Below are 26417 nucleotides of genomic sequence, written 5' to 3'. Positions count from 1 at the left end.
ATAATGGTTTGTCTGTTGCTTTTGCTTGTCCTTTATTTCTTGACGTCGTGATAAATGGGGCAATATACGAAAGCTGGTGAATGGAGACTTGCATACTTAACAAAAAGGAAATTAATGGCACTTTTTAGAGTTAAAAACGTTTTATTTCTCAGATATTTAATTACGCAATAATGGTGCATTTCACTATACACATCGGGATGAGCAATTTGCTACACATTTACTTATCAACCACATAAACTATTCAAGTTGATACAAAATAGTAAAAAACATTGTCATCATAATTTACAACTCCTCCCGGGCTTGGTGACTTTATTGCAGATTTTCCTCTCTCATCCTCCTCTCATAAATTTATTTATTCTCTCTTTTCGTGACTTGCCAAATCTGCGAACAAGCCCGTCTAAAAACGCGGTCTCCTCGGCCCACACGCACTTACCATCATACTCTTCTTCATCATCCGCGTCAATGATATCAGAGCAACAACACGCCCATAGAATCAACAAGAAAAACATTGAAGGTAACGAGAACACAACTACAAGGAGAAGCGGATTTCCCTGCCACATGTCCTCGAGATTCCGTTTGAGGTCGAAAAATCGCCTTGCTAGGTTGATGTGTAGGGCATCACCACCATAAACCTGCCATCGAAATGATCAAAGAAGCCGTAAGTTTAGGAGAACGCCCATACCGGAGAAGTGCGGTTGATAACTTGCTCTAAAAAGTCCTCGATAGCTTCCACGCTCATTACTGCAGGGTCGTCGTCTGGCACATGATGGTGGTAAGTGCTGGAATTTAGTACTAGCAGGTAAGGCAAGGCAATGCGGTCCATGAGAATGCTGTTGGCCAAGTCACCATTACCCATCCAACCGAATTGGAAGTGTTCATGGTAGACGTTTCTTTTCTTGCTGCAAGTAACCATAAGGTGAACCGTATTTGAAACGTTTCCCACGAAAAATCACTTATATTAGTAAATATTTCAATGAGAGCAAAGCTTAATGGGTTTTTAGTTGTTTTTGAGATATTTGGAGTTTTTTTGACGATGACGAATAAGCATTATAAGGTGTGGAAATGGGGGATTTGAGATCATCTTTCGACAAAGATCTCTTTTTCTTCGCTGCTTTTGCGCTTAAATTCTAGCTTAATGATGATAAATGACTGCTATTTCTCTTAACACGCGCCTTTACTTTTAGATTAATTCAATCTAAAAGCAAAAAAAAAACATGGTCAGAATTAAAGGCGCCAGATTTTACTATATTGAAATTTAGTTTATTTAATGCCCATTTTCCATATGAGCCTTACCGGCTTAGGGTTTCCACCTTGTTCCGGAATTTCAGCATGTCTTCAGAGACTTGCTTGGCCCTATTTTCTTCCACAATCGCCAATACAATGTATTTGCCAGTCTGCATAACTTCCTTTAAGTTCTCGTTGGAGATCTTCGGAAATGTTTCAAAGCGTTCTTGACTGATCCACTTGAATAACGTTGAATTCAAGCTTTCCAGCTGACTGTCGTTGTATTCGTCCTTAGCTAAAACGATTTATTCAAAAAGGGCCAAATTGATTGAGTTTTTAAACCATTGTAGAAGTACTGCTCCCCTTCTTTGTGTACCAATATCACCGGCGTTTTCGATATTCCCAAAACCTCCCTTCCCATGGCATCGTTAATGGAATAGAAAAATATATGGGGCTGCAATTGACTGGCGATCATGTAATAAATGTCCCATAAAAAACCTGTTTAGGTAGAAGTGGTATTCCTAGTCAACTTTGAGCAAAAATGTCTCTATACCCTCTCTGTCGCCCACATACAAGAAAAACAACTGACTCTGGTTTCTAAGCTTATCTATGCTCTCCATCTGTCTAATTTCTTGCACTGGAGGCCCAGCCATCCTCAGGGCATAATCCACTAGAGCTTTCTTAGTCCTCTCTCCATTGTATGTGTGCTCGTAATCCGGCCTAAGGCTAAAAAAAAATAATTTTCTTTATCCAATTTATCCCTCAATAACTCCTTATAGAAACCTACAATTTAATGGTGGGAGTTGCGTAGGCCTTAAATTCACTAGCGACATTAGGAAACTTGGTAACGTCCACCTTTCCAACTTTAATGTTGGTTCGTGTTAGAGCCTGTGCTACATGCAACCATATGGGTTCTAGCTTCTTGCAATGGCCGCACCATGGGGCGTAAAACTGAACCAACCAGATACCCGAATCTTTGCGGATTTCGGGGAAACGATCACTGAGCTCTATCACTCTGGATGTGTGTGAGAGTGTTCCTGAAAAAAAATAGAGCGAAAAATAAATTTAGTTAGAGAAGTTTACGTCAACCTGAAGTCAATAATATAAAAAATGTAGCGACAACTCAATTATTTAATAAATTATGAGCCGATAATCATGAGTATTGTTGAGTTTCCTTATTAATAATAAGCAATCGATGCTGTATTGGAAGATTAATTAAACTCTCCAAGGCCGTAAAGAAGCCGCAAATCTCATTAAAAAAAAGTAAATACCCCACATTATCAGGGAGGACATTTTGTTTCTCTTGCGAGGTGTGAGAATCTGCAAAAACTCACCAAAAGTTACCGCAAACACAAAAGCGATCAACCTCATCGCATATTTTTTCCAACAAATTTGTCTTTGGATGTAGTCAGCATTGAAGTTCGAGTGCTACTGCTGATGGTAATGTCACAACAGGAACAGGCGCAGTTTCCCTGCCATGGAAACTCTATCGATCGGGCAATTTGCGCCAAATGAGGTGATCGCGACATGGAGGAAGAGTTTTGTACTACAAGTAAACGAAATAGTGTACTAATGGATGTTTAGTGTACAATTATGCATAAAAGTTAACAGTGCAACGTTTCATTTTGAACCATCATCAGTCTTTAATACGAGCACTGTTATTAAAAATATATGCTTAAGTTTTTTGTTTTGTTATTTTACAAATTAGTTTTTACGTCTAATTGGCACATAATTTTTTGTCTGTTCATTTGTTGGTTACACTATTATTTATAATGTCAATAAACGTCTTACATAATTGTTATTAAGATATTTTTATAATATTTTAAATGATTCTGTTATAAGCAACATAAACCAAATAATACACCATTCTGTCAAGAGGTCGAAAACGTAAAAGATGGAAACGTACGAAAACGAAAAGGTCCCTAAGGATGAATTTCTTAATAAATACCTTAATCGAGAAATCCTCAAGTTCAAAATAAAACTTAATGAAACTATCTATGTTTAGCTCATTATTTTCTTTGTAAGACTTTATTTATTGATTCCTTAGTTATTTCAAATAATTATGACATACTTGTACATCATTAAATATTTCTCCTCCCCATTCAAAATTTTCATTACTAATGTAGTCAAGGTTGGTACTTTTAATATACAATATTTCTATTTAAAGATCCTGACATAACGTTACACAAACAAATTTCCTTCACCATTCCATCAAGATACACCATGGGAATGGAAACTTAAAAACCATTTTATTTGCATTATGGGACTTACGATGATGCGGAGAGCAGTAATTTCCATTGTGACTGATTTATCAAATCGCCTTAATAAAGATATACTCAAGGGATGTTTTAATTTAGGTTAGATAAAGTACAGCTTGGGGGTACTTCTCAAATAAAATTAGAATTTGATAATACATTTTTAGTATTAAACCTATTAATACCTAAAGAGATTTTTGATAATTTAAAAGTTTTTCTTTATATATTTGATGCACTGGAGAGTAATTTAATGGCGTGCAAACTCGAGTTATTCACATTTGAATTAACAGCCGTATTTTAAATGAATTTATCATAAACAAGTTTATTAAAACCTATTACATAACTATTTAATGATATCTTGATGATTTCAGACATGAAATGCTGTTGAAATTATCGAAAGCCATCCAAAACACGTCTACCGTCTACAAACCAGGGAGACGATGAGACTTAACAACTAACGCCACTTTTAAAGCGAATTTACAGCAGTTCAAAGTGGTTCCCTAATAGAAAACTCAGTCATTTAACATTTTTTTATTATTAACTGATTTTTTTCCCGGCGAATTTAAACTTGAAACACAGAAAATATTTGCGTGGGAAAGTTTAGTCAGAGGCGCGTTCCGGTAGATGGTGCCAGTGTTGTTTTCCAAGAGTCCTGTTTGTCATATAAGGTGCTTGAATCATCGGTTGATGATGGCGCCACCTCAGATATAAATTTCCTTGTGTTAGAAGTCTGTAACTTACATTCGCCATTGTCAAGAAACTAAACTCTATATTTCAAAAAACGCGATGCCTATTAATAATAATTATATCTGAACGCATTAATAAATTTAATGATGTTCAGTATCGTTTTTAATTGTAGAATAATAGAGATTCCGTCATATAAAATCACATAATAATTATTTGCGGCAAGATGGGAGATGTTAATTTCCTGCTGTACAGATAGCATCATGATTTTGCCACAATATTTCGCGTGATTTAATTCAAAATTATAGACAAATCAACCAATGGTGTAATAAATCTTAATCGGGTAAATTGGACTTTATTAACCACATCTGGAGATATTTGCAATAACAGCCACGTATAAACCTTTGATTTCTGATGCTCAGTGCTATATTTTTTCAAGGCTACAGACCCAATTAAGGATAATTCAAATCGGTTGTGCATGAAGAAATAAAATTGACAAGTATAGCAGGAAGATAATTTTCTATAGAGTTTTTATAAGAGGAGGATTCGATGAAATTGTAGCATCATGCTGATGATTCAAATTGGGAGAATAGAGTAACCGGTTGCGGACAATCGCAACTTTTTCTTGAAAAACACTAAAATTCCTGAGGCATGAATTTGGCATTTTTTAAACGAGGATTAAATTCGAAATACTGTGACGTGCTATTGATTAAAAACCGATGGTTTGATCGATTTGGACGTTGACCGAATCCCGTCCTTGCAAATGTGACCGGTTGATGGCAGCAGACTCACACCAACAGCTGATGGTAGCGTGTGGGATAGGAGGCCCCATTCCCCAACAGCGAGTTGAGTGCGGCATTTCGGTGCCGGTGTCCCATCCCATGGTTAGATACACCGCATATTTTTGTACCCATGGTTGCTATTGCTAATCTCTAAGTTAAGTACGATGACTTTGTACCGCATCTCCTGTCCGCCTTAGTTTTCGCCAAAAGTGACTTCGCTTTGTGGAAGGTAAGTTTTCGTTGCTTTGTGCAATCAAACTCGTAATTTCTCTGAAACGAATACATTGAATAAATTTCTAATAGCTTCGTTTCGTGCAAAAAATTAGAAGAATGCACATGGCCAATGCGTAGAATTGATTGGCGGTAATGTAGGTAGGTAAATTGCTCTACCTAATTATACTCTTACCCACATCCGCTATTTTGATATGTTATTGCCCATGCCCAACGAAATTAGACCGCTTTATTATTAGAGTGAATTCACTTCTTTGTTATTAGAACTTAATCGCCAGCTTCAAAATAAGCTTTGCATTTGCAGCAGATTTGTAGGATATTCAGCCATGCCACCGCTCGCCCCTAGAGGATCTTGAACCCGGCCCCCTTTGTGAAGGGTAGATTTAAACCGGTTCATAACGTATCTACCTGTACGCCCTATAGAAGTTGATTTTTATTTTTCCCTAATCTATGCGATATGGTTCGTTTATCACTTGCAAACTTGGCATCTGTATTTAATTATTATTCACTCTTCCATGTTTCAGCTCTCTTCCCCATCCTTCCCAATCGGCCTTGCTTCTTATGTGATTTAATTAACTCATAAATCCATTGTTCGGTGTTTACCCAATAAGCACATTAAATCACGAATTGGAAGCTTTGCAGTATTCGATGCTCGATTTCGGGTGGAATTCTTTTAATTCGAAAACTGAAGGTGCGTTAATTCCTGATCGGCAGATGGGCGATGGTTCATATGTGCCACCATTACCTAATAATATCCCAATATTGGAAGAGATTCTCCGCATACACATGTACTTAATATAGATGTGAAGCACGTCTTGGGTAACATAAGCAGGAATCTATACTAATTCAAACGTGTCGTGGTTGATTTCACATGTGTAGACTTCCTGGCGCCTTTGTACGTTTTCGTATTTTCCATGATTCTCCGGAAACTACGCACGTGATATACGTATTAAGTCGTTAAATAAACACTGATATTTGTCACGATTTTCATGGTTAAATTTTTCACGTTTCAAAGGCCACTGTCGTGGTGAAATGTGATGTCAAGTGGCATTGCGCAACACGCCAAGTGATCTTCAATCAAAACGTGGCATTTGTGTTTTCCCTCGTTTGAAAATTGGAACGTCGTCGTTTGCCGTGACGTCAGAGTGACGTATACGCGCAGATAGAGATATATCAAATCAAGGTAAGTTTAGGCTGTATATTCCGTCAGCGTTTGCATCACTTCGAGGGGAAAAACTAGGTTCCAAAATTTGTCACCTACTGCTGGATCATGAACTGCATTGAACGTTTTGTTAATAACAATTGACAAACTTCATTAAATTCACCTTAAAACTTCTTTAATATGTTGTAAAATATAAATTAAGGTTTCGTCATTATTCGTGGCGATGCAAAGCGGTCTGATAAGGTGAATTGATTGGTATTGTCTCGACAACTTCAGTGGTAGTATGTTTGCTTTGCAATTTTCTATTAACTCAAATCGGCGATAAAGCGCCAGTATTGCGGAGCAAATTCATATTAGAATAGAATTAACGTTACATATACGCGAAGAAGGATAGGATTAATGTTATAATAACGCGTATAGAATTAACGTTTACTGATTGGCGGCTTTCCCTTCCAGGTATCATTTCACCCACGTGAGATCTTGTGATAGTATGAGTTAAGGCATTTAGGGACTAATAAGGGTAAAATGGATCCGATCGGGTACGTTTTCGGTTAGTGGTTGTTCAATTATCTAATTTGCTTCTATTTTCTAGGTCAAGCTGTTTTAATCTCCAGTAAGTATTGCAAACACAAATTTTCTGTAGTTTAAGAGTACATAAGACGCGTCAAGTGAAAGACTTATCTGCATCAAAATTCGGTTCATTTTTCAAACAAGAATCTCCATTCAAAGTTCAATTACTGCTGATTATATGACTCGCTGAATGTACTGAATCTAATCGAAAGGTCAGCCCTTGAATTATTGAGTGATTGTGTTAATAATTTGCTTCTTTAAACATCTCCCGCTAAGCAACCGTGAATATTTCATTTAATAATTCGCAACCGAACTATTAAGATGTTACGTAAATTTCCCGGTATAACACATAAAGTAGTACAATACACACAGAGCAATAAATCTTTATTTATTCATAATCGCGACGAGTCTATAAATAATTTTTATTTGTATGAGACGAATAAGAATGCCCGAGTCTGGTTTGCCAAAAACGGCGTTTGCCTCTATCGAAATTGCTATAATTGTGGTCGTAGTTTGTTGCCTATTACATATAGTGTCATTTTCATCATCAGGTGTTCAATGATGACTGTGGGCTTAAATGTTATTGTTATTATTCAATAAATAATTATTGTTATCGAGAGGCGGTAAAATCGACCGCAGTTTGACTTCATTCTTAATTCGATGATGGAATAATGTCTAATGCGAGTCAATTAATTTTTCTATGTTTCTCTGAAAAATAGAGCGTTGGCGGCGTCGGATTAATTCGCTAATGAGAACTGTTTAGAAAATCCAAGATGACTGTCTTAAAATGAAAGCCAAATGTTCCGATCAAATAAAAAAAAAACGACAATTGCCACGATGGCGACATCTTGAATGAAACAAAAAACATGACGCGTCGCCATTTTAATACAAGTTTGCACGGGCGATGCCGCATTTCCAAGGGAATTTTATGCCCTACGCAGTCATCAGAGCATGTGGTACTTAATCAAATATATCGGTATTCATTCTAGCTTACTTAAATTCTTAATTCCCGATACCCCGTTTTAATTTTCGATACCGCATTTTGAAGGAAGTAAAGCGTGGAGTTTCTGCACCACACTCAGTGCAACCGAAGATAGCAATTGTTTTAACATGGAGCTCCATTTTAGTATTTTTAATAGACACCTAATCACAAGATGGCCGCCATTTTTTTTGAACGAATGTCAACTTCAGTTGCGTCATTTTAAAAGAAATTTTAAGATCTTTTCAAAATCTGTAGGAACATCTGCTTCTCTTTCTAATCTACATATCATGATTGTAGATTTAATTCTTAGCGTCTTTCAGAATTGGCGTAACTGAAAGGGTTCGTCTCGAAGAAGAAGAGCGCAAAAATCAAAAACTAGCAGAAATAATATGTAGCGTCCGATCTTTGACAAAATATGAGGGAAGATCTCTCAAAAGCATTTACCCCCAGGTATCTATCCATAAAAAGAACTTAATGAATCGGACAATAACTCAGTTACCTTGCAGCTAGTAGCAGCAGCTATAGCTGCCTCTTACCACATAGTAGTAGGCGTAGGAATGGCGTTTTCTGCCATTTTGATTCCGAATTTAATCAGTAACGGGACGGAAACCTTCAATAACGACCAAATACTCGCTACCAGAAGTGAAGCTTCCTGGATTGGTAAGAACAAAAGTTATGTTTTAACGTACTATGTGACTCAAATGAAAAATATACCGAAAAAAATGCGAATGTCATTGTCAAATGTCATAATATGGTTTCTGATTGGTCACAATTAGTATCTTTTTGAAAAGTCGTTTGTGAGTCGCTATCTTGGAATTTTTACCACGAAACGGCGTTATAAATAAACTTGATTTTTCCCCAGCTTCTGCTGTGGTCCTGGTGACCCCAATTGGAGGAATATCAGCTGGATTCATAATGGACAGCATCGGAAGACTGAATACCATAAAACTGGCATTAATTCCCAGCTTTATCGGATGGGCTTTGATAGCGACAGCTACCAATGTTCCCATGATGATTGCCGGGAGAGTGTTAACTGGATTTGCTGCCAGTAAACTTTGACTTATATACATATCATGGATTGTTTATTATTAATATTATCTACAATTTTAGCTTGGGGCAGCAGCCCTGCAACTGTCTATATCACAGAAATTGCTAGAGCTGATGTGAGGGGATCCTTGATTTCTCTTGCTCCGGCATTTGCCTCATTAGGTAATAATTGCGGAATAGGAAGTTCCTATCTAGATTTCAGACTCTGATATTTTACAGGTATGATGCTCACCTTCTTAAAGGGCTGGTTCATAAGTTGGAGAATAGTCGCCTGGACTTGTTTGGTCTATACAGTCATTCCAGTCCTCCTCCTTCAATTCATCGTACCGGAAAGTCCTCCTTGGTTGATCTCCAAAGATCGCACTAAGGAGGCTGAAGAAGGAATCAAGTGGTTGCACAGAATGCAGCCTCAGCCAGAACAAAGGGTCTGATTTAATTATGTGAAATGGACGATGAAATGTTATTGGGATCGATTTTAGAGCGAAACAATGGCGGAATTGCAGTTTAAGCTTATGCAAAAGGAGCACCAAATGAAGTTGGAGCAGGATAGCAAAAACGGCAGTGGATTTTTGGTTAAAGCCAAACAGTTTTTGAGGCCCACAGGCTACAAACCCATTTTAATCCTCTTTGGATTGTTCTTTTTTCAACAGTTTTCCGGAATTTATATAACGTTATTCTATTCAGTAACCTTTTTGGAGGTACGCAACTTTTTTGGGGGATTTACACGTACTGAAGCAAGATGATGTTGCAGGAAACACACTCTTCGATAAATCCGTACTTAGCCTCAATTCTCATTTGCACAGTCCGTTTTATTATGTCCTGTGTAAACACGTACATGCTGAAAAACTTCCAAAGGAGGCCTTTGATCATGGCTTCTGGAGTGGGAATGGCCTTGTGTATGGTGTTTTCTGGATTATTCACCAAGTGGATTTTAGAAGGTGGGTCATTCGGAAAACAAGAAAATGGCAACAGCGCACCGTTCACTTGTTTTTTAAAAAAATCATGGCCGCTGACAGCCTGACCCAAGCTGTTGACCATTTTGCCCATAATTTTTGTCCGAATTACTGATGATACTGAATATTCCAGAAACATCACAAATGACGTGGGTTCCGACGATATTATTGCTCTGCTATGTCATCACATCCATGATCGGGCTGCTGCCCATACCGTGGACCATGACTGCCGAGCTTTTCCCCATAGAGATCCGAGGTGTGGCGCACTCGATTTGCTACAGTGCAAATAATTTGCTGTTATTCGCCTCGGTGCAAGCTTTTTATTCTTTGGAGGATTGGTTCGGCGGTATTGTCGGGGTACAATGGTAAGGACAAAGTCAATAAATTTACATTATCTCAAATAATTCCTGCTGGGCTTCCCAGTCACATTGAAAAATGTTACTTCTGACGTCAAACTGACCTACATACTGGTTGGTCGTGATAAATTATAGTGTGAGGATTGCGTATCTTTGACGTCATTACCGAGGATGACAATATTTTTCAGGTTCTTTGCAGTGATTTCCGTTCTCGCCGGTGTCTACACGATAATATTCCTCCCTGAAACACATAATAAAAAATTGTCGGAAATCAGGGACTATTTCCTCAATAGTGGTGCCATCTATCTGTTTGCGAAGCGTAACAAGAAGGCTCCAGAGGCGGAGAGGAAGAGCACCTCCAGGGCTCCCAAGAATATCGTCAAAACCGAGCGATTATTGAGCAATGATGTTTAAGTTAAAAATAATTTATTAATTTATTTTTGTGACGTTTTTGCATTAAAACGTTTACTTAAACTTACTCAAAAACTTGAGTTGCGTATGGTATTAGAAATTGAATTAAGAAGGTACTTAAAACAATCAACGATTTTACTTGGAAATAATAAATAAAACGGCTGAAAAACTATACAAGGCGTTCCACACTCGATGGAACATTATGTAAAGGTTGTACAGCAAAGTGAAAGTTCTGTACATTTCTAAAATATTTTGTGCATTGGTACCGCTTCTGTGACAAAGTGGCACCAACTTCAAAGGTGTCTTTCCATTTAAAATTATAAAGTTGGTGCTAATGTACCGCAGAAACCACAAGATTATGTCTCTTAAAGTACTTTAGATATTTAGAGCACTTTTACTGTCTTGCACAATCAATTTTTTAAATCGATCCTGTAAACCGTTCTCAAAAAATTCTCATACTCCACCACGTATGGGACACCGTGTATTTTCTGTGACAATATATTGATAATATTTTGATACAATTATTGAGTATTAAGACATCAAGGAAATGGAAATTTAATGTGGCCGCCGAGGGCAATACTAAAATATAGCCAGTGGACCGGTAGCCATTTAAAATGTTTGCTTTGATGTCCTGGCGTAATGGGAATACGCTATACTGGCTGTTCTAAATTTAATGCTTGCTCGTAAGAGCTTGAAAATTTATTGTGTGTTGAATTTGGGACACACTATATAGTGCTGACTATTGATAATAAATAGTTTTCCAGCGTTTAGCAATTATTAAGCGTTTTAATTTTAAGATTTCTTATTTAGCAAAATTAGACAATGTTTTATTTCCTTAGTGCACAACCGATTATACAGATACTTTCGACACTTTTGTGATATACAAATGTACAAGTAAGCTACTTATTTTTAAAATACATATGGTTTTATATCCACCTTTCTAAGAGTTTCCTTTGTGAAAGCTAAATCACCGGAAACATTGCAATAATGCCCATTAGTCCACGTCGCTGTTATATGAAGTGTCATCTCAGGTTATGAACCAGTGAATGGACTAGTAAAACAGACGGACAAGTAAATAGGGACAGGCAGAAGACAGGAGATGGACAGACCGGCAATCCGACGGACGGCCGGACGCACAGACGGACAAGCTTGGTCACTCGACCGATTGTTGTGCGTGTAAAGAGGTGAAGCGTATGAATGACGCATAAAGCGCAGAGTTCCTTTCAACCGGCCACGAAAATAGCTCATAACTCCATATATGTTGACTGGACGGTATAAATGCAGGCGTTAAACCATGTTCTTTATTGAATAAATAATTGAAATTCGTGTAAAAACTGATTTTATCGCTCTTAATATAAATACAAACAAACACGGAGAAACCCTTTTTTAAACATGAAAGCATCCAAGATGGAATACTCTACTTTCCGAGACTTCTGCCGAACCACTCAGGCTCCCGGATTCAAATATCTCACAACCGCATCAAAACTGCACAGGTAGGCCCAATCCAGAAAACTGGTCCTTTATTTATTAAAGGTCCCAGGTATTTCTGGATCCTTTGCATCTTCTTCGGAATGGTCACCATAGCTTACATAACTACGAACATATGGCAAGATTGGACCGAGGAGCCGTTTTACATCACATCAGACAGTATTTCCATTCCAGTGACTGAGGTGGACTTCCCAGGAATTGCTATATGTGATGTCAACAAGATCAGCAAGAACAAAGCCCTGCAAATGGCCAAAAACTTGTAAATAAGGTTTTCATTGTTCTCTATCGTCTCTATTACATAAAAAGTCTAATTTAGATCAAAACTCTCGACGAATGAGTCTCTAGAGACTCTGATGAATCATATAAAGTATCTGGGTAATCTTCACGATTTCGAAATTCATGGGGCGGAAATATTCGAATCGATTCAAAAGCTCTTTGATAGATACGATAATGGTACTGGTTGGGATGATGTGTTGAGGCGCATGAGTACTTTGGCAGTACCCTGCGAGCAGCTTTTGCGGAACTGTACTTGGAACTCTGTTAAGAAAAATTGTTCGGATTTGTTCGAAACCAGAATCACCGAAAGTGGGTTTTGTTGCGTGTTCAATTATATTAGAACCACTAAAGAAGTCAATTTGTAAGTTTCTGTAGCTCAAGTTTTCAAAGAAGAAATCTTCCTGAAGTCTAGGAAATGAGAATCGAAACATCTTAAAAGAGCCATTGAAATTTCCTGGAGTTGGATGGGATAGGGGTCTTGCAGTCACCATCAACACCAACAGTTCTGATTACTTTTACACCACATTAGCCACAAGAGGCAGCTTGCTGAAATTCTTCCTTACTCAGGATTTTCCAGATTTTTCCAGCGGATCCATGAAGCAAATTATCGTTCGGGAAAAGCAGGAAGTTCTCGTGGACATTACCGCTAATGCTCTGATAACTGACACAGATATTCGATGGATGTCTCTCAAAAAGGTGGTCAATCAACCACAGCTGCTTATCAGCCTATACACTCATGAGTTTCCAGAGAGACTGCAAATACCGAGATGAGGACACTTCTCAAGCCGGCACCTACAGCTCGAGCAACTGCATCGTCGATTGTAGAACTAAGGTCATACAGGTCCTTTGTGAATGTATCCCCTTCATGCAGCCCTTTGAGCACACACATGGCAGCGATAGAGTGTGCAATTTGGTCGATTTGCTCTGCCTAAATAAACATCGAAGTTGGTTCCATACTCTAGAGTCAAAGACAAAAATCACAAGCGTATGTTACAGGCAAACTTCAAAGGTACTACCCTACATACAGTCGTGCTGAAGACTTAGAGGCGTTGCTCTTCGATTTTGACGACTCTTTGGACTGCTCAGAATGTTACCCTAACTGCGAAGAAGTGTCTTATGCAATTAATACCAGATTTTTCAACATTGATAAAGACGAAATCCATCTATACAAGTAAGCTTGATTTTATTTTTAAGGAAGAAAGTAATCGTCGCGAATTCCAGAAACGCCTCAAGGGTGTACGTGTTTTCGAGCAATGCGTATGCGAACTTGTTCAGGAAGATGGTGAGGGTTACTTGGGCTCAAGGTTTAAGTATGGAAAATCTCCTTTAATCTATGCCTGTAAATCGAAAAATTAATATTTCAGGTACTTTAGGGGGAATCATTTCTCTAATGCTGGGTGTCAGTGCGATCAACATTGTGGAACTCCTTCTCGTCTCCATTAAGTTGATGATTTCGAAATTGGATTTTTAAAAAGAACTCCCGATGACGTCATCATTTTTAGTAGAGCTAAATTTGCAGCGATGCCACATCGTTAAATACTTATAGAGACCATCATCGTGCATGCTTATTAGCAGTTTAGAATACATTGTTTTTAATTCGCTTGTAAAAATGGTCCTTGAATAAATTATAAAAACACTCAAGCGCTTTTCAATCAATAATTTAATCGCATTTCCTATAATTTTCTTCTCTAATAAATCAACAAGATATGCTCAATACATATTAAAAAATATGTAAAGGTGATCATTAGAAAATCTCAAGGGCGTTTTGAGATATCAGAAGCATCTCTTGGATAGATTCATAGGTTACTCCCTCTGTACATAACAAATGTCTTAACTAATACCCTACGTTTACGGTTCACCACCTACTGCAAGGCTATTTTTAATGATCACCAGTTAGAAGCAAAACAACAGTGATCATAAAAAATACTTGCAGTAGAAGGTGAACCGTAAACGTAGGGCGTTGATTATGCTATGAAAATTCTGACAACAAATACAAGATGAATTTATCTAAGACATACCTCTGATGTTCCAATGCCTACTTGAAGTTTTTTAATGGTCACCCTTAAATTTGTGCAAGGAAAAAGTATAACCAGTTTGAATTGGCTCATAATTAAAAATTGTACCTAACAGCTTGTGGCGTGTAACTCATATTTTAGGAATTAATTAATGCCATTAAGACATTTGTTGATAAATTGAAATACACTAGAAACGTAACTTTCCTTATTTTCTGGCAAATGTTTCACATGAAGGCTGTTTTCGTAGCATAAGGTGGTAACATCTACTCCAAGTTTTCGACGAAAGGATGCAAACGATTCTACATCCTGGAAAAAAATCAAAAACTAGTTGTGGGAAAGTGGACATTTGCATTGAGGCCTTACAGTGTGAGGTATAAGGTCATCATTCTTAGAATAAATGAAGTGCTGCGGGCATCTGTTCTTTTCCATTTTGAGGTTCTCAAAGGGATTGTTGGTATGCTCTTTTTCTCTTGTCAGAAATTGATTCGTAATTACCTGAAACCCGGATTTATTGATTTATTTTGCGCACTCAGGAGAAGTTTTTCTAGGTTTATATATATCACCTTGTAGTTCCAGATTTCTGCTTCAAATTACCTCTGCGAGGGTTTGTTCGAAATGTTTAAAGATGGCGAGTTATAGGCGCCTGAAGATAGACAGGTGTATTCTTTTTAAATTTTAGCCTTCATGTGTGTTAAGTCATTTAGCTTACTGCGTAATGGAATGTGGGTAAATCAACTTGCAGCTCCAGATTTTGGCTTCAAATTAGTTCATTAGGTCTTTATTCAAAATTTTGAAACAAAGCGAGTCAGGGACTATTAATGCGAAAGAGAAAGAGAGAGAGAATGAGAAAAAGTTATTTATGTTTTTATCTTTATTCTTGTTATTAAAGCAATGTAGCTTACTGTGTCAAATTTATCCCATATTCTCTTACATCAGCTTATGACCCCAAGTTTCTGCTTTCAGTTGCCTCATCAGGTTTATAATCGAAATTTTCAAACAAAACATGTTAGGGCCTGTTGAGGAGAAAAAAGTTTTGCACCATTTTTTTGAGATTTTCGTCCAGTGTACTTAGAAGTCTACAGTGGCACCACGTAACGGCAAGGTGTCGAAGCTCATTTTCCAAAAATAATACGAGGTCTTATCCTAAAAATGTACGAGGACAGATCTACAAAATTAAAATGATGTGTTCGAATTTGGCCCCATTTTGAGTTAATTTACGGATGTGGGTTGTAGTTGTTCAGTTCTATCAATTCTTGAGTTCAGAAAATGGCCTCGGCAAAATGTCTGTGCTCTTTTCTCAGCTTTTTTTCTGTTTTATTAAATATCAAATTAAATAGAAACTCACCTCAAAGAGCCAAACAGCTGATAGGAACAACGTCATCACCAACGAGAGGGAAATGTTATAAAGGAAATTGCCCTCCACAATAGCAGTCAGAGCTCTGAAGAGACTCGCCACCCTTCTCCTCCCTGGAGCGGAATCAAAAACTACCCCCTTCAGCTAAAAAACGACATTTTTCAAACTGTTATGACTGAAAATTCCTGCTACCCTCGGGTCTACCTATCTCAGTTGCGGCAGCTTACCTCTAAGGGTTTATCACTATGGTCTAAGGCCTGCGAGAAGTTTTGGTATAGGAAAGCTCCCCCATTGGAGAAGCAGTGGACGATAATGGGGTGGTTGTCGAAATTCAATTCAAAGAGTAGCTTGACCAGTTTCTGACCAATGATAGTCATTTGCTGTCTCTTCATAAAGAGCCATTTCACCGGCGCGGTGTATCTTAGAGTTATTAAACTAAAAACAAACACGAGACAAAAATCCAGGTCAGCAACCAAAAATCGACTTCAAGAGTGAACTAAACTCACCCACGCTCTTCGTAAATTTGCGAATATTTAGCCAGATATTTGTCCTTGCACCCTGCCCACCCGAACAGCACCACGATGGGCAGCTTCTTCTCGTCGACCACGAACACGTAGTCTCCCTCTCCATTATTGGTCTGGTTGTACAGAAAATTGGGGTTGGGGAAGGTGAAATGATAATCCAAGATATCGGCACCCCCGGCCATTTTTGGGTCCAAATGTTTTGCGCGTGCTGCAGTCGAGCATTGGACTATTGATTGCCGGATGGCCGTGACGTAAACCGCCGCCATGAAATGGGTTAATGTGGGTTGTAGAAAACCCACGTGTAGGTTTACGAGTTTTTTTTTGAAATTTTTGGTACCTTTAAATTAGCGAAATTTTCGAAAGTGTAGTTAGCTGGTTCAATCGGTTAGAGCATTCGCATCAAGCTTCGAACGGTTTTCGCTGCGATTGATCATTCATACGTCACAATCGCCCCTAATTGGTACAACAACGCAAAGCGTCACAATAGCACAGGCGCATGGCTTTCCAGTGCCCCCCCTGCAGCCAATGGAGCTAGAAGCTCTAGATATGAGGGTCAATCTGCACCTCCACGTGGTGACCCTCGGATGCCTCCTCTCCTAAGTGCGGAGAACTAACCACGAAAGAGGGAGAGCGAGGTATCGGAGGCCGGAGAATGGACGTGCGATGGATTAACCCGAGGGATGCCCGGGTGCGGGCCTGGCGAAAGAACCACTTATTGCAGCATCAGGCGCCTAACCACTGGAGCAAATAGGACAGGAAAGGGCAAGGAACAAAAATGAAGGGACCAAACACCGCAAAGCATCTCAAGAGAAACTGTACACAACATACATGCAGAAACACCAGAGATGTTGGCATCACGCTGCGGGGCCTGAAAGGCGCTTGAAACGAGGGAGAGTGATGTTGCTTGAAAGGGCACAAATAGGGAGGCACCAAGCCAGCAGGAGGGTCCTCTGGATTACACGAAGGTCGAAAAGAAGTACAACAGGACAGAAATGGTCCAAAGAGACGGTAGACAGCAACGTTTCGAATCGCTGAAGTGAGGAAATGAGGAGGGCACGAAACAACTAGCAGAAGACAAGTTGACTAGATAGTAATAACTCGCAGGCTTCTCCGACCCCGAACTTAACCTGACGTTATATCTCTCGGGGACAATTTCGGACTAGGAGAAGCTTCTTTTAAACCGAGGTTTTTAATGGGTGGGCTCTTTAGGGAGTCCCTCACCACTCGGCAGCCAGAACACCAGGCCGGGTATCTTTCTGAAGATTTTCCTCGTTACAAAGGAGCAATGCTCTAGAGGCACGCGTCTTGTTTCTTTTTCTAGGAGCAATCCCCTCAAACCACCGTTGTACCCTTTTACCATTATAAAATTCAAATAAGGGAACTTTCTGCAATACAACGTTTATTCTGTCAAAAAATTGAAAGAATTGTGAAATTGAAGGAATCATCCATTGAGCACTTTACTGAAATAAGTGGGCAACACAAAGGAGGCTTCATGGATTTGAGGATTATAATAGCGCAGCTTCATCTCTTCAATATCTTCATCTGTAAACCTGAGTATCGGTTTGGTGACGTCTCTGCTGCCATCTAGCGCTGCAACCAGATAGCCAATTTGGCCATTGGGGTATGTGGGAACATTGGAGGTGGCATATTTGACCACTGGAAAATGTTTTCCGCAATTTTTCATCGTTTGTTTGATGTGGTTCACGTCCGTCCATAGTGTGCCAGCCTGGGAGGAAATCACCCCTAAAAGCGAGTATACAAAAATTCCATCCATTCTTTATGATATAACCGCGTTCCCACCGTTGGATTTCAGTGCCGTTTTCAAGAGGTGGAAGTAGCTCTCCGTGAAGAGATTAACAGCGGGCCCTACAGGGTCCGAAGAGTCCGTTATCACCACATCAAACTCATTGGTGTGGTTCTTCATATACTCGAACCCATCCTGCACCAAGAGGGTGAGTTTCTCAGATTCAAACCCTTTAGCCATGAAGGCGAGATGTTTCTTACTTTGATCGATCACCAATCTATCAATTTCGACCTTAAAGTGGACCAAAGTGGTTAATTTTCAAGGTTGACCGCTGCGAATTTACCTGCACAATTTGTTTTACTCGGGGATGTTTCGCGACCTCCCTGGCAACTCCTCCATCCCCCCCTCCGATGATCAGAACTTTCTCAGGATTGGGGTGTGCGTTTAGGGGTAGAAATGTTATCATTTCTTGATAGGAAAACTCGTCGAATTCTGTACATTGGAGTATGCCGTCCAGGACTAAGGCTTTGCCATGATTTTCTCTGATGATTCTAATTGGTAACCAGAAATGGGGATTTTGAAGCGAACTTACGTTTGAATGACTAAAACGTCTTGGTAGTCAGATTTGCCCTGGAAAAGCAGCTCTTTGACTCGCAACGAAAACGCCTGTCCGGGCCACATATCCGAAATTTCGCTGAACCATCCATTGCGAATTGAATCCATATTTATGCCTTATTATAATCAACACCACTAGAAATGCTCGATCAACACTGGCACTACACAGAATGAAATAATGCAGTAGCTAATCTTTATTCCTCACGATAAACGTGGTTTGGTAAACGAGTTCGTTTAGACTTATCACTTTGTAGTTTGCACGGGGTTTAAACAAATAAGCTTATCAGGGAAATTAACGAGACTTCTTCGGAATAATCTACGTATATTTATTTGTGCTCTATAATACAGATAATTTTAATAGTCCAAACCTTCCAAAGGGGGGCAGCTGTAATGAGTGATGTTGCGGGGCATTACCATGCCGTGTTGCTGCTTGGCGCAATTCTTCATGTATGCTATAACAGACTTCGTCAAGGCGACCGAGACCGTAGGACCGATGCCTTTAATCGATTCTACATAAACGTCGTCATAAGGTCTCTAAAAAAGCATCAAATTGTGAAGGTGCTTGAATAACAAGAGAATCCTGACAATGTGGTGAATAAAGTCCTATTTTAATTATGGTGAATGTAATTGTGCCCAGAAAAATGCCATTTTTACAATTTATAGCAAAAATTACTTTGTCTTTTTCTTCCAAAACATTTTCCCTCCTCACGCTGTTTACATCCTCACTTTTAGGATCCTCCTCAGTGACGATTTTCAGGTTTTCCTCATTCGTTTGCATGTGACCCGCCTCTTCATCATTGCGAACAAACTGCTTCACACCTTTAAACAACCCTTATTTCCTAAATTGCTTAAATGAACATTTCCTACCTTCTTCTTGCGATTGTGTGAAAGGCATTTCCTCAATGAGGCCACGCTTGAACTTCCCCACTTCATCGGCGGTCTTTTTTACCAGTTCTTGCTGCTGAGCCTGGAAAAAAAGAAAGTAAATACGTACTTGGTTTAAGTACCAGGAAATACCCTTAGATGCTCTAGACCTTCTTGCAATGTGACGTCCTCAGATCCATGTTCTCGATCCCTTACAGGTTGATCAGTTATTGTCTCGACTGATTCGTAATGCTTCTCTGCAGGTTCTTTGCCTGGAAAGAAGGAAAATTCGTTTAATTTTTATTTAAAAATTAGTAAATTACCTGTCTTAGGTTGTGTAGCTTCTTCCTCGGGCTCCTTTGCTGTTTCTTCAACTACAATTTTCCCCTTTTTGGCCTCATCCTCAACCTCTCCTTTTTGAGACCCTTCATGGGATTTTGCCTCGTGTTCCTCACCTCCAATAGAACTTCATTGTTATCAAAATGGTTATAATGTATTAGTGATTGAACTACATATTTTAATTTCAGGCAGATTTTTGGGTATTTGTGCCTTAAAATCCCACTGAAGCAATGTAATCAACCTCTGAAGTGATAGTTTCAATGGTGGAGTTTCACAGAATCATAGAAAATGTTGTTGGGCATTCGGAAACTTAACGGCAAATGGTATTTTGCAATTTTACTTTTCCGGAAGTTTCTTAGGGATTTTTGTAATTTTGCATTTTTGCTTACTTAATTTTATGCGTTCCGCCATTGTTCATATCGATATATCAGCCAAATCTAATCACTACGTAGCATAACCCATCTCTTTCTGGTGCACGCTCTTAAATAAACTCAGAAGATACGTATGTGTTGACTACGTGCAGAACTTAGATTGTAATTTAAGGGAGCAGGATTCCTGCCAATAGTTTTGTCTTGCGTGAGGTGCAGGTGTCATATGGGGCGAAGCAAATTCGTGTTAAGTCTTATATCTCAAAAACGGTGAGATATACAAATTTTCATTAAAGTAGATACACCCTCCCATCACTAGTGCATAGGAAAAATTTCATACCCTCAATCGCTTTCACAGTTTCCTTCTCTGCATGTTTATCAGCTGCGTCTTCTTGATCTTCAGCTATTCTTTTTCTACAGCTCTTTTCCTCAACACTACCCTCCTCCTTCGCTTCCTTCATCTCATCAAATACCTCCCCCTTCTCTTCACGCCCTTCATCCCCTTTTTCCGTAATCTCCTTTTCTTGCTTCAGCGAAAACACTTCAAGCACATCAAACATAAATGACTAAAAACTAACTTTTTTCACCGTTACCAATGGAATTAAGGTCGTCTTCAGGTAGACTGGAGCAGGAAACTACCCTCTCCACATCATCACCCATTTCACCTTTACAAGCAGTGTCTGACGAAGTTTTCGTCATGGTGCTGTGTTAAAACTATGAAGAAACCTCCCGTGAAAAAAATTAATTGCTACCTCTCTTGGGCCTCCAATGAATATTCCTGAAGCTCGAACGCCTTCCCCTCCTCCTGCTCCACTTTCTCCTTCCATAGAGTAAGTAATGAATCCCTGAAGTAGTAGTTGCGCAAAGTTTGATCATGGGATCCGTCAATTCTAGCCAAGAATGTGTATAAATTCAAGAAGGTTTCTAGTGGGATCATGGCGGAGCCTCCTTCAGGTTCTTCAGTGAGAATTTCGCAGATCATTATCATAGTATGTGTTAGGTCCTGAAATTACCATTGAAAACCATGTGGCAATGGTTAATGGAGACATACATCTGTTAGCGTTCCCGCGCAAATTGCAACAAACTTTAAGAAAGGTATGGATTCTGCGTCTTCAAATCCTCCGAGGCACAATAACTGGATCAAAGTGTGGTGCTGCAAACAGGCCCCGATCCATCTGTCCCATAGAACCTGCAAAAAAAAGCCTTAAACTTGATGGTACCTAAGGGCCCTTTTTTCAATGTCCTGCTAAGCTGCAATCCTAAGTCAAACAGTCTCTGTCAACTGCGAAGGTGTCTCTTATGAGCCGTAGTAATAGTCGATCTTTGAGGCCTCCTTGCTCCTTAAGGGAGCCTCGAGGAGTAGTTCCATATTTATAGGGTAAAGAGTGTCAGAAAATTTAACAGGACATCTAAGGTATCTCACAAGATGCCATGAGAATCATAATGAAAAAATTAAACATTTTTACCGAATTGTCCAAATGGTACTTCATGCGTGGAACGCATTTGTCAATAAAAACTCCTAGAAGAGAAAACGCCTTTTTGCAGTCAATACTCAAGTAAGCGTTCGTTTATTTGTTGTCACACTGCACATAAATGGACGTTGCTGTTGTCAAACAGCACATAAATGAACACTGCTCTTGTCAAACCGCACATAATTGAACACTAGACCTCCCGGTAATTTCCTGACGGATGTCGTTCTTTAAAAGGACATTGAAGCACCAGCCCTTAGAGAATTTCCTACCTTGAAGGGAACTGTGAGGTTGTTCTGAAGCTGATACAAAAGAGCCTTTAACCATCCAGGAGTGATCCCATTGTAATCCCTAGGAATGGGGTATTCCAACCTCGGTTTAACAGGAGGAGGAACGTTCAATGAGAGGCAGCGAAAGTACGCTGTTGACCATCTGCACACCAAAAATAGGGGTGTCGATGCCCATATAAAATACGAAAAGTACCAGATTTCTTACTTCAGTAAATCCGTTGGTTGAGTCCTTATGGCTGCCTTAGCGTACTGTCTAAGAAGATAAGGGAAAGATGGAGGGATGCAGATTTGTTCAGAGCAATACGTGTCTTCAGGCAAAGATGGCATGCTGGAACTGGACTTTACGTTCCCGTGCGAGATTATATTTCAAACTTTTATTACCTGGGATGAAGTGAAATTCGCAAAATCGGTCCAGTTGTAAGGAAAATTGAGGTGAGATTTGCACGTGAAGTTTCCCTTTTCGACGTAATGGAAGTGTTTGTGTGCTGTGAAGGGGCTATGGCAACGCTCTGATATCGACTTGTATTAAGGGTGAGTTGCCCTTTTTGGGTATGCGAGCCAATAAAGAGCGAAATGCGTTTTCACTTTTTGGTTGCCCCGATGATATTCGGATACATTAAAACCTTTGAGTAACACCGAAAATTATTCGCAAAGACCAGTATTTTTCTTTAAAAATGTTTCCAAAATTTTGAAAAATTGAGATTAAATTTCCAGGAAATTCTGGACACGCGAGAAACGACATGAATTCTATTGAACCATTTTGACGCCTTTCGCAAGGAATGTTTTGCTCCCTAGATCCAAGAGTTTGACCTCTACATAAAAAGTTCTTATCTAAACAAGGTGTCCGTTTCTGGAGCTCAAATATGAAGATGTTGATAACGTTACGAGGTACGAGGTTGAATTTGGGCAAAATTGCACCATGTGAGATCAAGAAGCTGCAGTTTCAAAATTTGGAAAACTCCCATGACTTGCAGAGGTATCCGAATCCTCCAAATAAACTGAAATTTTGGAAAAACGTTTTTATTTCTTATTCAAGCTGTTTAGAGGGGTTCTAAACCATCCACGCATTACGATTGCAACTTTTCCTGTTTAACAACACAGCCATGCCATATCTGAAATCCGACGTTTCGAGTATCGGCAGCCATCATCAATTTTCTTTTTTCTTATGGACGCCATCTTTTTTTTGTTATTACGATGGTGCATTGCATGTTAACGTTCTGTCTTGCGGTTTGGTGGAAATATGAGAAATATTTTTTAAAAATTGATTGCCAAGGCGCTCTTGGCAAAAAGGGTATTTTTCATATTTCTTCCAAACTGCAGGACAAAACCTTAATATGCGACACGTCATCATAATCACAAAAAAATCTGAATTCATAAATTTGAAAATCCAAGGTGACCCATAAGAAAGAATAAAATTGATGATGGTTGCTGAAAATCGAAACGTCGGATTTCAAATGCGACATCGCTGCGTTGCAGAAGAGGAAAAGTTGCAATGATGAAAAGTCAATCATTTTGAATTCGTTCGCTAACTAAACCGAGGAAAAAATCGAAACTTTTTTCCAAAATTTTAAGTTTTTCTCGAATAACTCCGAAAATAATAGAAATTTCCCAAATTTTAAAACGGCATTTTCTTTAACCCCAAATCACCCAACTTTACTCCGAATTAAGCGACCGCGTACCTCTTATGGTTACCAAGATGGTTGGGCCCCAAAAGCAGACTCCCTTTATAGTTCTCCCACGTTTCTTCGATTTGCCAATTCACTTCTTTCTCCACTTCTTTTTTGGCTTAATATTAATTAGATATTTCCCTGGCTATTTCATTTTCTTGTTTACAGACGGGAAAATGAATATTGCCCAGATAAGAAATAAATGGCTACATGTCAGCTCCCCTAATATCAATAATTAATGCTACTCCTGTTGATAGAATCTTGACATGAAATAACGAATTCCAATTTAGAGCAAACGATCCGTTTGATCGAAGGGTAATAAATATTTATATTCACCTCTACCTCCATGAAGCACATTCAAAAGATTTTTTGTTCATGGCTAAAAATATGGGTAAAACCATCACGACTTTAGGATGAACATCAACTGACGATTTATTTACAGCAACTCAAACCGCTGCTAATAATCCTCAATGAGGACCACTACACGATGGTGCGGCCCATCCTTTACGCTATGACGCTCTTCGGCCTATGTCCTCTTCGCTATAAAACCATGAACAGTTATTACGAGATCAAATATTGCAAATTTCTCATAATTTACAGCTACGCATTTTTCTTAATTACATGTAAGCCCTAAATGCATCATATCGATCAAATTGTGATATACGCACTTGCACAGCCGCGGGCACCATTTGGGGCCTCAGACGGGATGCTCTAGCAGGCAATGATAGCCCTAGGATGACCGATCTCAGGAAAAGATACATCACGATCTGCGATATAGGAACAATCCTTCTAATATCCCTCTTGGGGGTGTTAACCACCCCCTGCAGAACTAGGCAACTTCGTAAGATTTTAGAGATATTCAGTTCGGTGAGTATCGTGATCTCCTCTATCTCTGATGCCAACATGCCTATTTCCAAAGATCGATCAGAAATATCCAGTAACCAAATGCGATAAACACGCAAGAAGCTCCATTATTTTGATCTTCACGAGTCTGGCGGGCTTCCTCGGACTGGTTTGTGTGGAGACCTACCTCCACTCTCTACGGTATCTACAAAACTACATCTGCTACTTTGTGCTCTACACCAATCTAATCTGCCAAACCATGTTCTTCTGGCATTTGGTGTTCTTTGTCCAGATTAGGCTGATGCGGTTCAAGGAGGAGCTGCTAAAAGAGACAGTTTTTGCTTTGATCGTGGAAGTTTCCAGCGAAGTACGACTCAAAGAGCTACTGGATGTGCTGGAAAAAATCAGAAAATGCGTAGGAATAATCAATGACTCAGCTTCATTTGGAGTGGTGGTGAGCTACGCTTTATGAAGCTTAAGTTAGTAGCTTAAGTAAGAGTTAATGCTTTTGTTCAGTTCCTGACGCTCAGCTGCCTTCTTCACTTAGTGGTAACTCCCTACTCCCTCTTGGTGGAAATATTGAAGAAGTCGCCCTCAGTTACAATTATAGTTCTACAAAGTGCCTGGCTTTCGGGTCACATAGGTCTTCTGTTGTTGATAACTGAGCCTTGTCAGAGATGCAGCAAAGAAGTAAGTTTTTAGGATCATAATTAGGTCTAAACAGACTTCTTGTTGCGGTAGTATCAAGATATTTGCAATATAACTCAAGAAGTAATATGTCTGATGGAGCTGAGGAGAGATCTGAGGACGAAGGTAACGTGTAGGATCTCAGGAGTTTTCAGATTTAATGAAATTTTAGTGTTTTAAAACTTCAGCATTTTGCAGAAAATTTAAAGTTCAACGCCTGTGGATTCTTTAACATCGACCGGAGCCTGCTTACATCTGTAAGTGCCAACAGGGTGAATGTGTAATAGAAGCGGAATTTAGGCGTTCATTTCAGATTGCAGGCGCAGTCTCCACGTATTTGGTTATTCTCTTTCAATTCAGTGGAAACACATGAAAAGCCACTAAAGGAAAATTAAGTATTTTTTCATGTTCATCGTGGTATAAGCTCGTTAAAAGTGCATTTTTTATAATAACATTCGTAGTAACAAGTGAAACTCTCCTCTATAAATTTTCAAAACGATTGAAATTCTTGAGATTCCAGAGGACTCTTCTTTTTTTTCAAAAGCCTCCAAAGCTTCCCGAGGAATTTACTTCAGTTCTCAAAAGTCGGGAAATTGCAGAGAAAGTCTTTTCGATTTCTTACAGATTTTTGGAAGCTCTTCGCTTCGAATGTTCGAGCAATTCGAATTTTTGAGGCTCCCAGGAAATTTTCGAGGCTATTCAAAGGTTCAAAAGGCTTCTCCAGAAGTTCTCCAGAATCTCACATGTAAGCTGTTGCGTTATTCTTGACAGGTGGTGGATAAAAATGTCCATACACAAAGATTTAAAAATCCTCAATGGAGGGTGCCTTATGGAAATACGTGAAATTCAAGATTCATGCAATAAAATCACCTCTAAAACAGTTTGTGGAAAATGACCTATCGATTAATTCTTCTTATAAGAATAAATTGGCCGTCGTTATTGGATCCCGCTATCTCCCAGTGGGCGGTGCTCTGCTTGAACTAGACCCCTTCAGCTCGCAGGAGTGCTGGAGGGCACCACGGGAGTTCTCTTGATGGGAAGTTGGGAAGGGGCTGCTCCAAAGAGGGACTTGTGGGGATATGGGGAATTTCGACACTTTCCGGGTCCTTTAGACGCTCTATTTTAGAATGAAATTTCGAAAACTTCTTTTCTTTCTCTCTATTTAACAAAAGATTAACAATTGAATGGAAACAGATCAAAACGTAAAAGAATCACAT

General features: G+C 39.2%; 7 protein-coding genes across 7 annotated transcripts; 3 read left to right on the top strand and 4 right to left on the bottom strand.

The window, feature by feature from the left end:
* Positions 1 to 121: 121 nt before the first annotated feature.
* Tmx3 (Thioredoxin-related transmembrane protein 3) lies at positions 122 to 5984 on the bottom strand. The gene is made up of 9 exons (XM_066401680.1): positions 5969 to 5984; positions 2559 to 2770; positions 2012 to 2261; positions 1778 to 1950; positions 1567 to 1722; positions 1294 to 1519; positions 683 to 899; positions 434 to 632; positions 122 to 381 (listed from the first exon to the last, which is right to left on the bottom strand). Exons 2-9 carry the CDS (start codon positions 2593 to 2595, stop codon positions 353 to 355), a joined length of 1287 nt encoding a protein of 428 aa, XP_066257777.1. The 5' UTR covers positions 2596 to 2770; positions 5969 to 5984; the 3' UTR covers positions 122 to 352.
* Positions 4952 to 11453, top strand: LOC136416473 (facilitated trehalose transporter Tret1-like). Its single transcript, XM_066401668.1, has 12 exons — positions 4952 to 5174; positions 6795 to 6877; positions 6931 to 6951; positions 8211 to 8340; positions 8397 to 8550; positions 8753 to 8938; positions 9001 to 9099; positions 9157 to 9362; positions 9417 to 9635; positions 9689 to 9875; positions 10024 to 10255; positions 10435 to 11453. Exons 2-12 carry the CDS (start codon positions 6864 to 6866, stop codon positions 10658 to 10660), a joined length of 1674 nt encoding a protein of 557 aa, XP_066257765.1. The 5' UTR covers positions 4952 to 5174; positions 6795 to 6863; the 3' UTR covers positions 10661 to 11453.
* Positions 11454 to 12078: 625 nt separating this feature from the next.
* Positions 12079 to 13892, top strand: LOC136419410 (pickpocket protein 28-like). Its single transcript, XM_066405694.1, has 7 exons — positions 12079 to 12404; positions 12462 to 12782; positions 12829 to 13117; positions 13170 to 13365; positions 13418 to 13592; positions 13643 to 13731; positions 13786 to 13892. The coding sequence occupies exons 1-7, from the start codon at positions 12229 to 12231 to the stop codon at positions 13890 to 13892; spliced, it is 1353 nt and encodes a 450-aa protein (XP_066261791.1). The 5' UTR covers positions 12079 to 12228.
* A 174-nt stretch (positions 13893 to 14066) lies between these two features.
* Positions 14067 to 16629, bottom strand: LOC136419293 (transmembrane protein 53). Its single transcript, XM_066405512.1, has 5 exons — positions 16297 to 16629; positions 16018 to 16225; positions 15782 to 15934; positions 14800 to 14931; positions 14067 to 14742 (listed from the first exon to the last, which is right to left on the bottom strand). Exons 1-5 carry the CDS (start codon positions 16578 to 16580, stop codon positions 14581 to 14583), a joined length of 939 nt encoding a protein of 312 aa, XP_066261609.1. The 5' UTR covers positions 16581 to 16629; the 3' UTR covers positions 14067 to 14580.
* A 1126-nt stretch (positions 16630 to 17755) lies between these two features.
* Positions 17756 to 18907, bottom strand: SpdS (Spermidine Synthase). The gene is made up of 4 exons (XM_066405693.1): positions 18651 to 18907; positions 18402 to 18600; positions 18115 to 18349; positions 17756 to 18057 (listed from the first exon to the last, which is right to left on the bottom strand). Exons 1-4 carry the CDS (start codon positions 18779 to 18781, stop codon positions 17756 to 17758), a joined length of 867 nt encoding a protein of 288 aa, XP_066261790.1. The 5' UTR covers positions 18782 to 18907.
* A 103-nt stretch (positions 18908 to 19010) lies between these two features.
* LOC136419252 (neurofilament medium polypeptide-like) lies at positions 19011 to 22443 on the bottom strand. Its single transcript, XM_066405463.1, has 11 exons — positions 22209 to 22443; positions 21986 to 22145; positions 21296 to 21433; positions 20997 to 21247; positions 20838 to 20947; positions 20585 to 20785; positions 19861 to 19992; positions 19691 to 19809; positions 19541 to 19640; positions 19347 to 19492; positions 19011 to 19207 (listed from the first exon to the last, which is right to left on the bottom strand). Exons 1-11 carry the CDS (start codon positions 22328 to 22330, stop codon positions 19028 to 19030), a joined length of 1659 nt encoding a protein of 552 aa, XP_066261560.1. The 5' UTR covers positions 22331 to 22443; the 3' UTR covers positions 19011 to 19027.
* Positions 22444 to 24016: 1573 nt separating this feature from the next.
* LOC136419408 (gustatory and pheromone receptor 39a-like) lies at positions 24017 to 25595 on the top strand. Its single transcript, XM_066405692.1, has 8 exons — positions 24017 to 24061; positions 24113 to 24293; positions 24347 to 24537; positions 24590 to 24967; positions 25030 to 25203; positions 25255 to 25326; positions 25389 to 25457; positions 25514 to 25595. Exons 1-8 carry the CDS (start codon positions 24017 to 24019, stop codon positions 25571 to 25573), a joined length of 1170 nt encoding a protein of 389 aa, XP_066261789.1. The 3' UTR covers positions 25574 to 25595.
* The last annotated feature ends 822 nt before the right edge of the window (positions 25596 to 26417 follow it).

This window comes from Euwallacea similis, chromosome 2 (assembly GCF_039881205.1).
Source record: "Euwallacea similis isolate ESF13 chromosome 2, ESF131.1, whole genome shotgun sequence".
NCBI classification, from domain to species: domain Eukaryota; kingdom Metazoa; phylum Arthropoda; class Insecta; order Coleoptera; family Curculionidae; genus Euwallacea; species Euwallacea similis.
Note: the sequence above shows the minus strand (reverse complement) of the source record. Positions and strands in the feature narration are given on the sequence as shown.

Coding starts and splice junctions, on each gene's coding strand:
- Tmx3 (XM_066401680.1), bottom strand. CDS start 2,595: ATGAGGTTGATCGCTTTTGTGTTTGCGGTAACTTTTG. Junction 2,262..2,558: donor TGTGTTTGCGGTAACTTTTG/GTGAGTTTTTGC, acceptor ATTTTTTTTCAG/GAACACTCTCACACACATCC. Junction 633..682: donor TTATCAACCGCACTTCTCCG/GTATGGGCGTTC, acceptor TTTCGATGGCAG/GTTTATGGTGGTGATGCCCT.
- LOC136416473 (XM_066401668.1), top strand. Junction 9,363..9,416: donor AGCCTCAGCCAGAACAAAGG/GTCTGATTTAAT, acceptor GATCGATTTTAG/AGCGAAACAATGGCGGAATT. Junction 9,636..9,688: donor ATTCAGTAACCTTTTTGGAG/GTACGCAACTTT, acceptor ATGATGTTGCAG/GAAACACACTCTTCGATAAA.
- LOC136419410 (XM_066405694.1), top strand. CDS start 12,229: ATGGTCACCATAGCTTACATAACTACGAACATATGGCAAGATTGGACC. Junction 13,118..13,169: donor GATGGATGTCTCTCAAAAAG/GTGGTCAATCAA, acceptor ATGAGTTTCCAG/AGAGACTGCAAATACCGAGA. Junction 13,366..13,417: donor CTGCCTAAATAAACATCGAA/GTTGGTTCCATA, acceptor CGTATGTTACAG/GCAAACTTCAAAGGTACTAC.
- LOC136419293 (XM_066405512.1), bottom strand. CDS start 16,580: ATGGCGGCGGTTTACGTCACGGCCATCCGGCAATCAATAGTCCAATGC. Junction 15,935..16,017: donor ATAGTGATAAACCCTTAGAG/GTAAGCTGCCGC, acceptor GTCGTTTTTTAG/CTGAAGGGGGTAGTTTTTGA. Junction 14,932..15,781: donor CAGCTGTTTGGCTCTTTGAG/GTGAGTTTCTAT, acceptor TCCGGGTTTCAG/GTAATTACGAATCAATTTCT.
- SpdS (XM_066405693.1), bottom strand. CDS start 18,781: ATGGATTCAATTCGCAATGGATGGTTCAGCGAAATTTCGGATATGTGG. Junction 18,601..18,650: donor GACGTTTTAGTCATTCAAAC/GTAAGTTCGCTT, acceptor TAGAATCATCAG/AGAAAATCATGGCAAAGCCT. Junction 18,058..18,114: donor AACGGCACTGAAATCCAACG/GTGGGAACGCGG, acceptor ACTCGCTTTTAG/GGGTGATTTCCTCCCAGGCT.
- LOC136419252 (XM_066405463.1), bottom strand. CDS start 22,330: ATGCCATCTTTGCCTGAAGACACGTATTGCTCTGAACAAATCTGCATC. Junction 22,146..22,208: donor CAACCAACGGATTTACTGAA/GTAAGAAATCTG, acceptor TTTGGTGTGCAG/ATGGTCAACAGCGTACTTTC. Junction 21,248..21,295: donor GCGCGGGAACGCTAACAGAT/GTATGTCTCCAT, acceptor TGGTAATTTCAG/GACCTAACACATACTATGAT.
- LOC136419408 (XM_066405692.1), top strand. CDS start 24,017: ATGAAGCACATTCAAAAGATTTTTTGTTCATGGCTAAAAATATGG. Junction 24,968..25,029: donor CAGCTTCATTTGGAGTGGTG/GTGAGCTACGCT, acceptor GCTTTTGTTCAG/TTCCTGACGCTCAGCTGCCT. Junction 25,458..25,513: donor ACCGGAGCCTGCTTACATCT/GTAAGTGCCAAC, acceptor CGTTCATTTCAG/ATTGCAGGCGCAGTCTCCAC.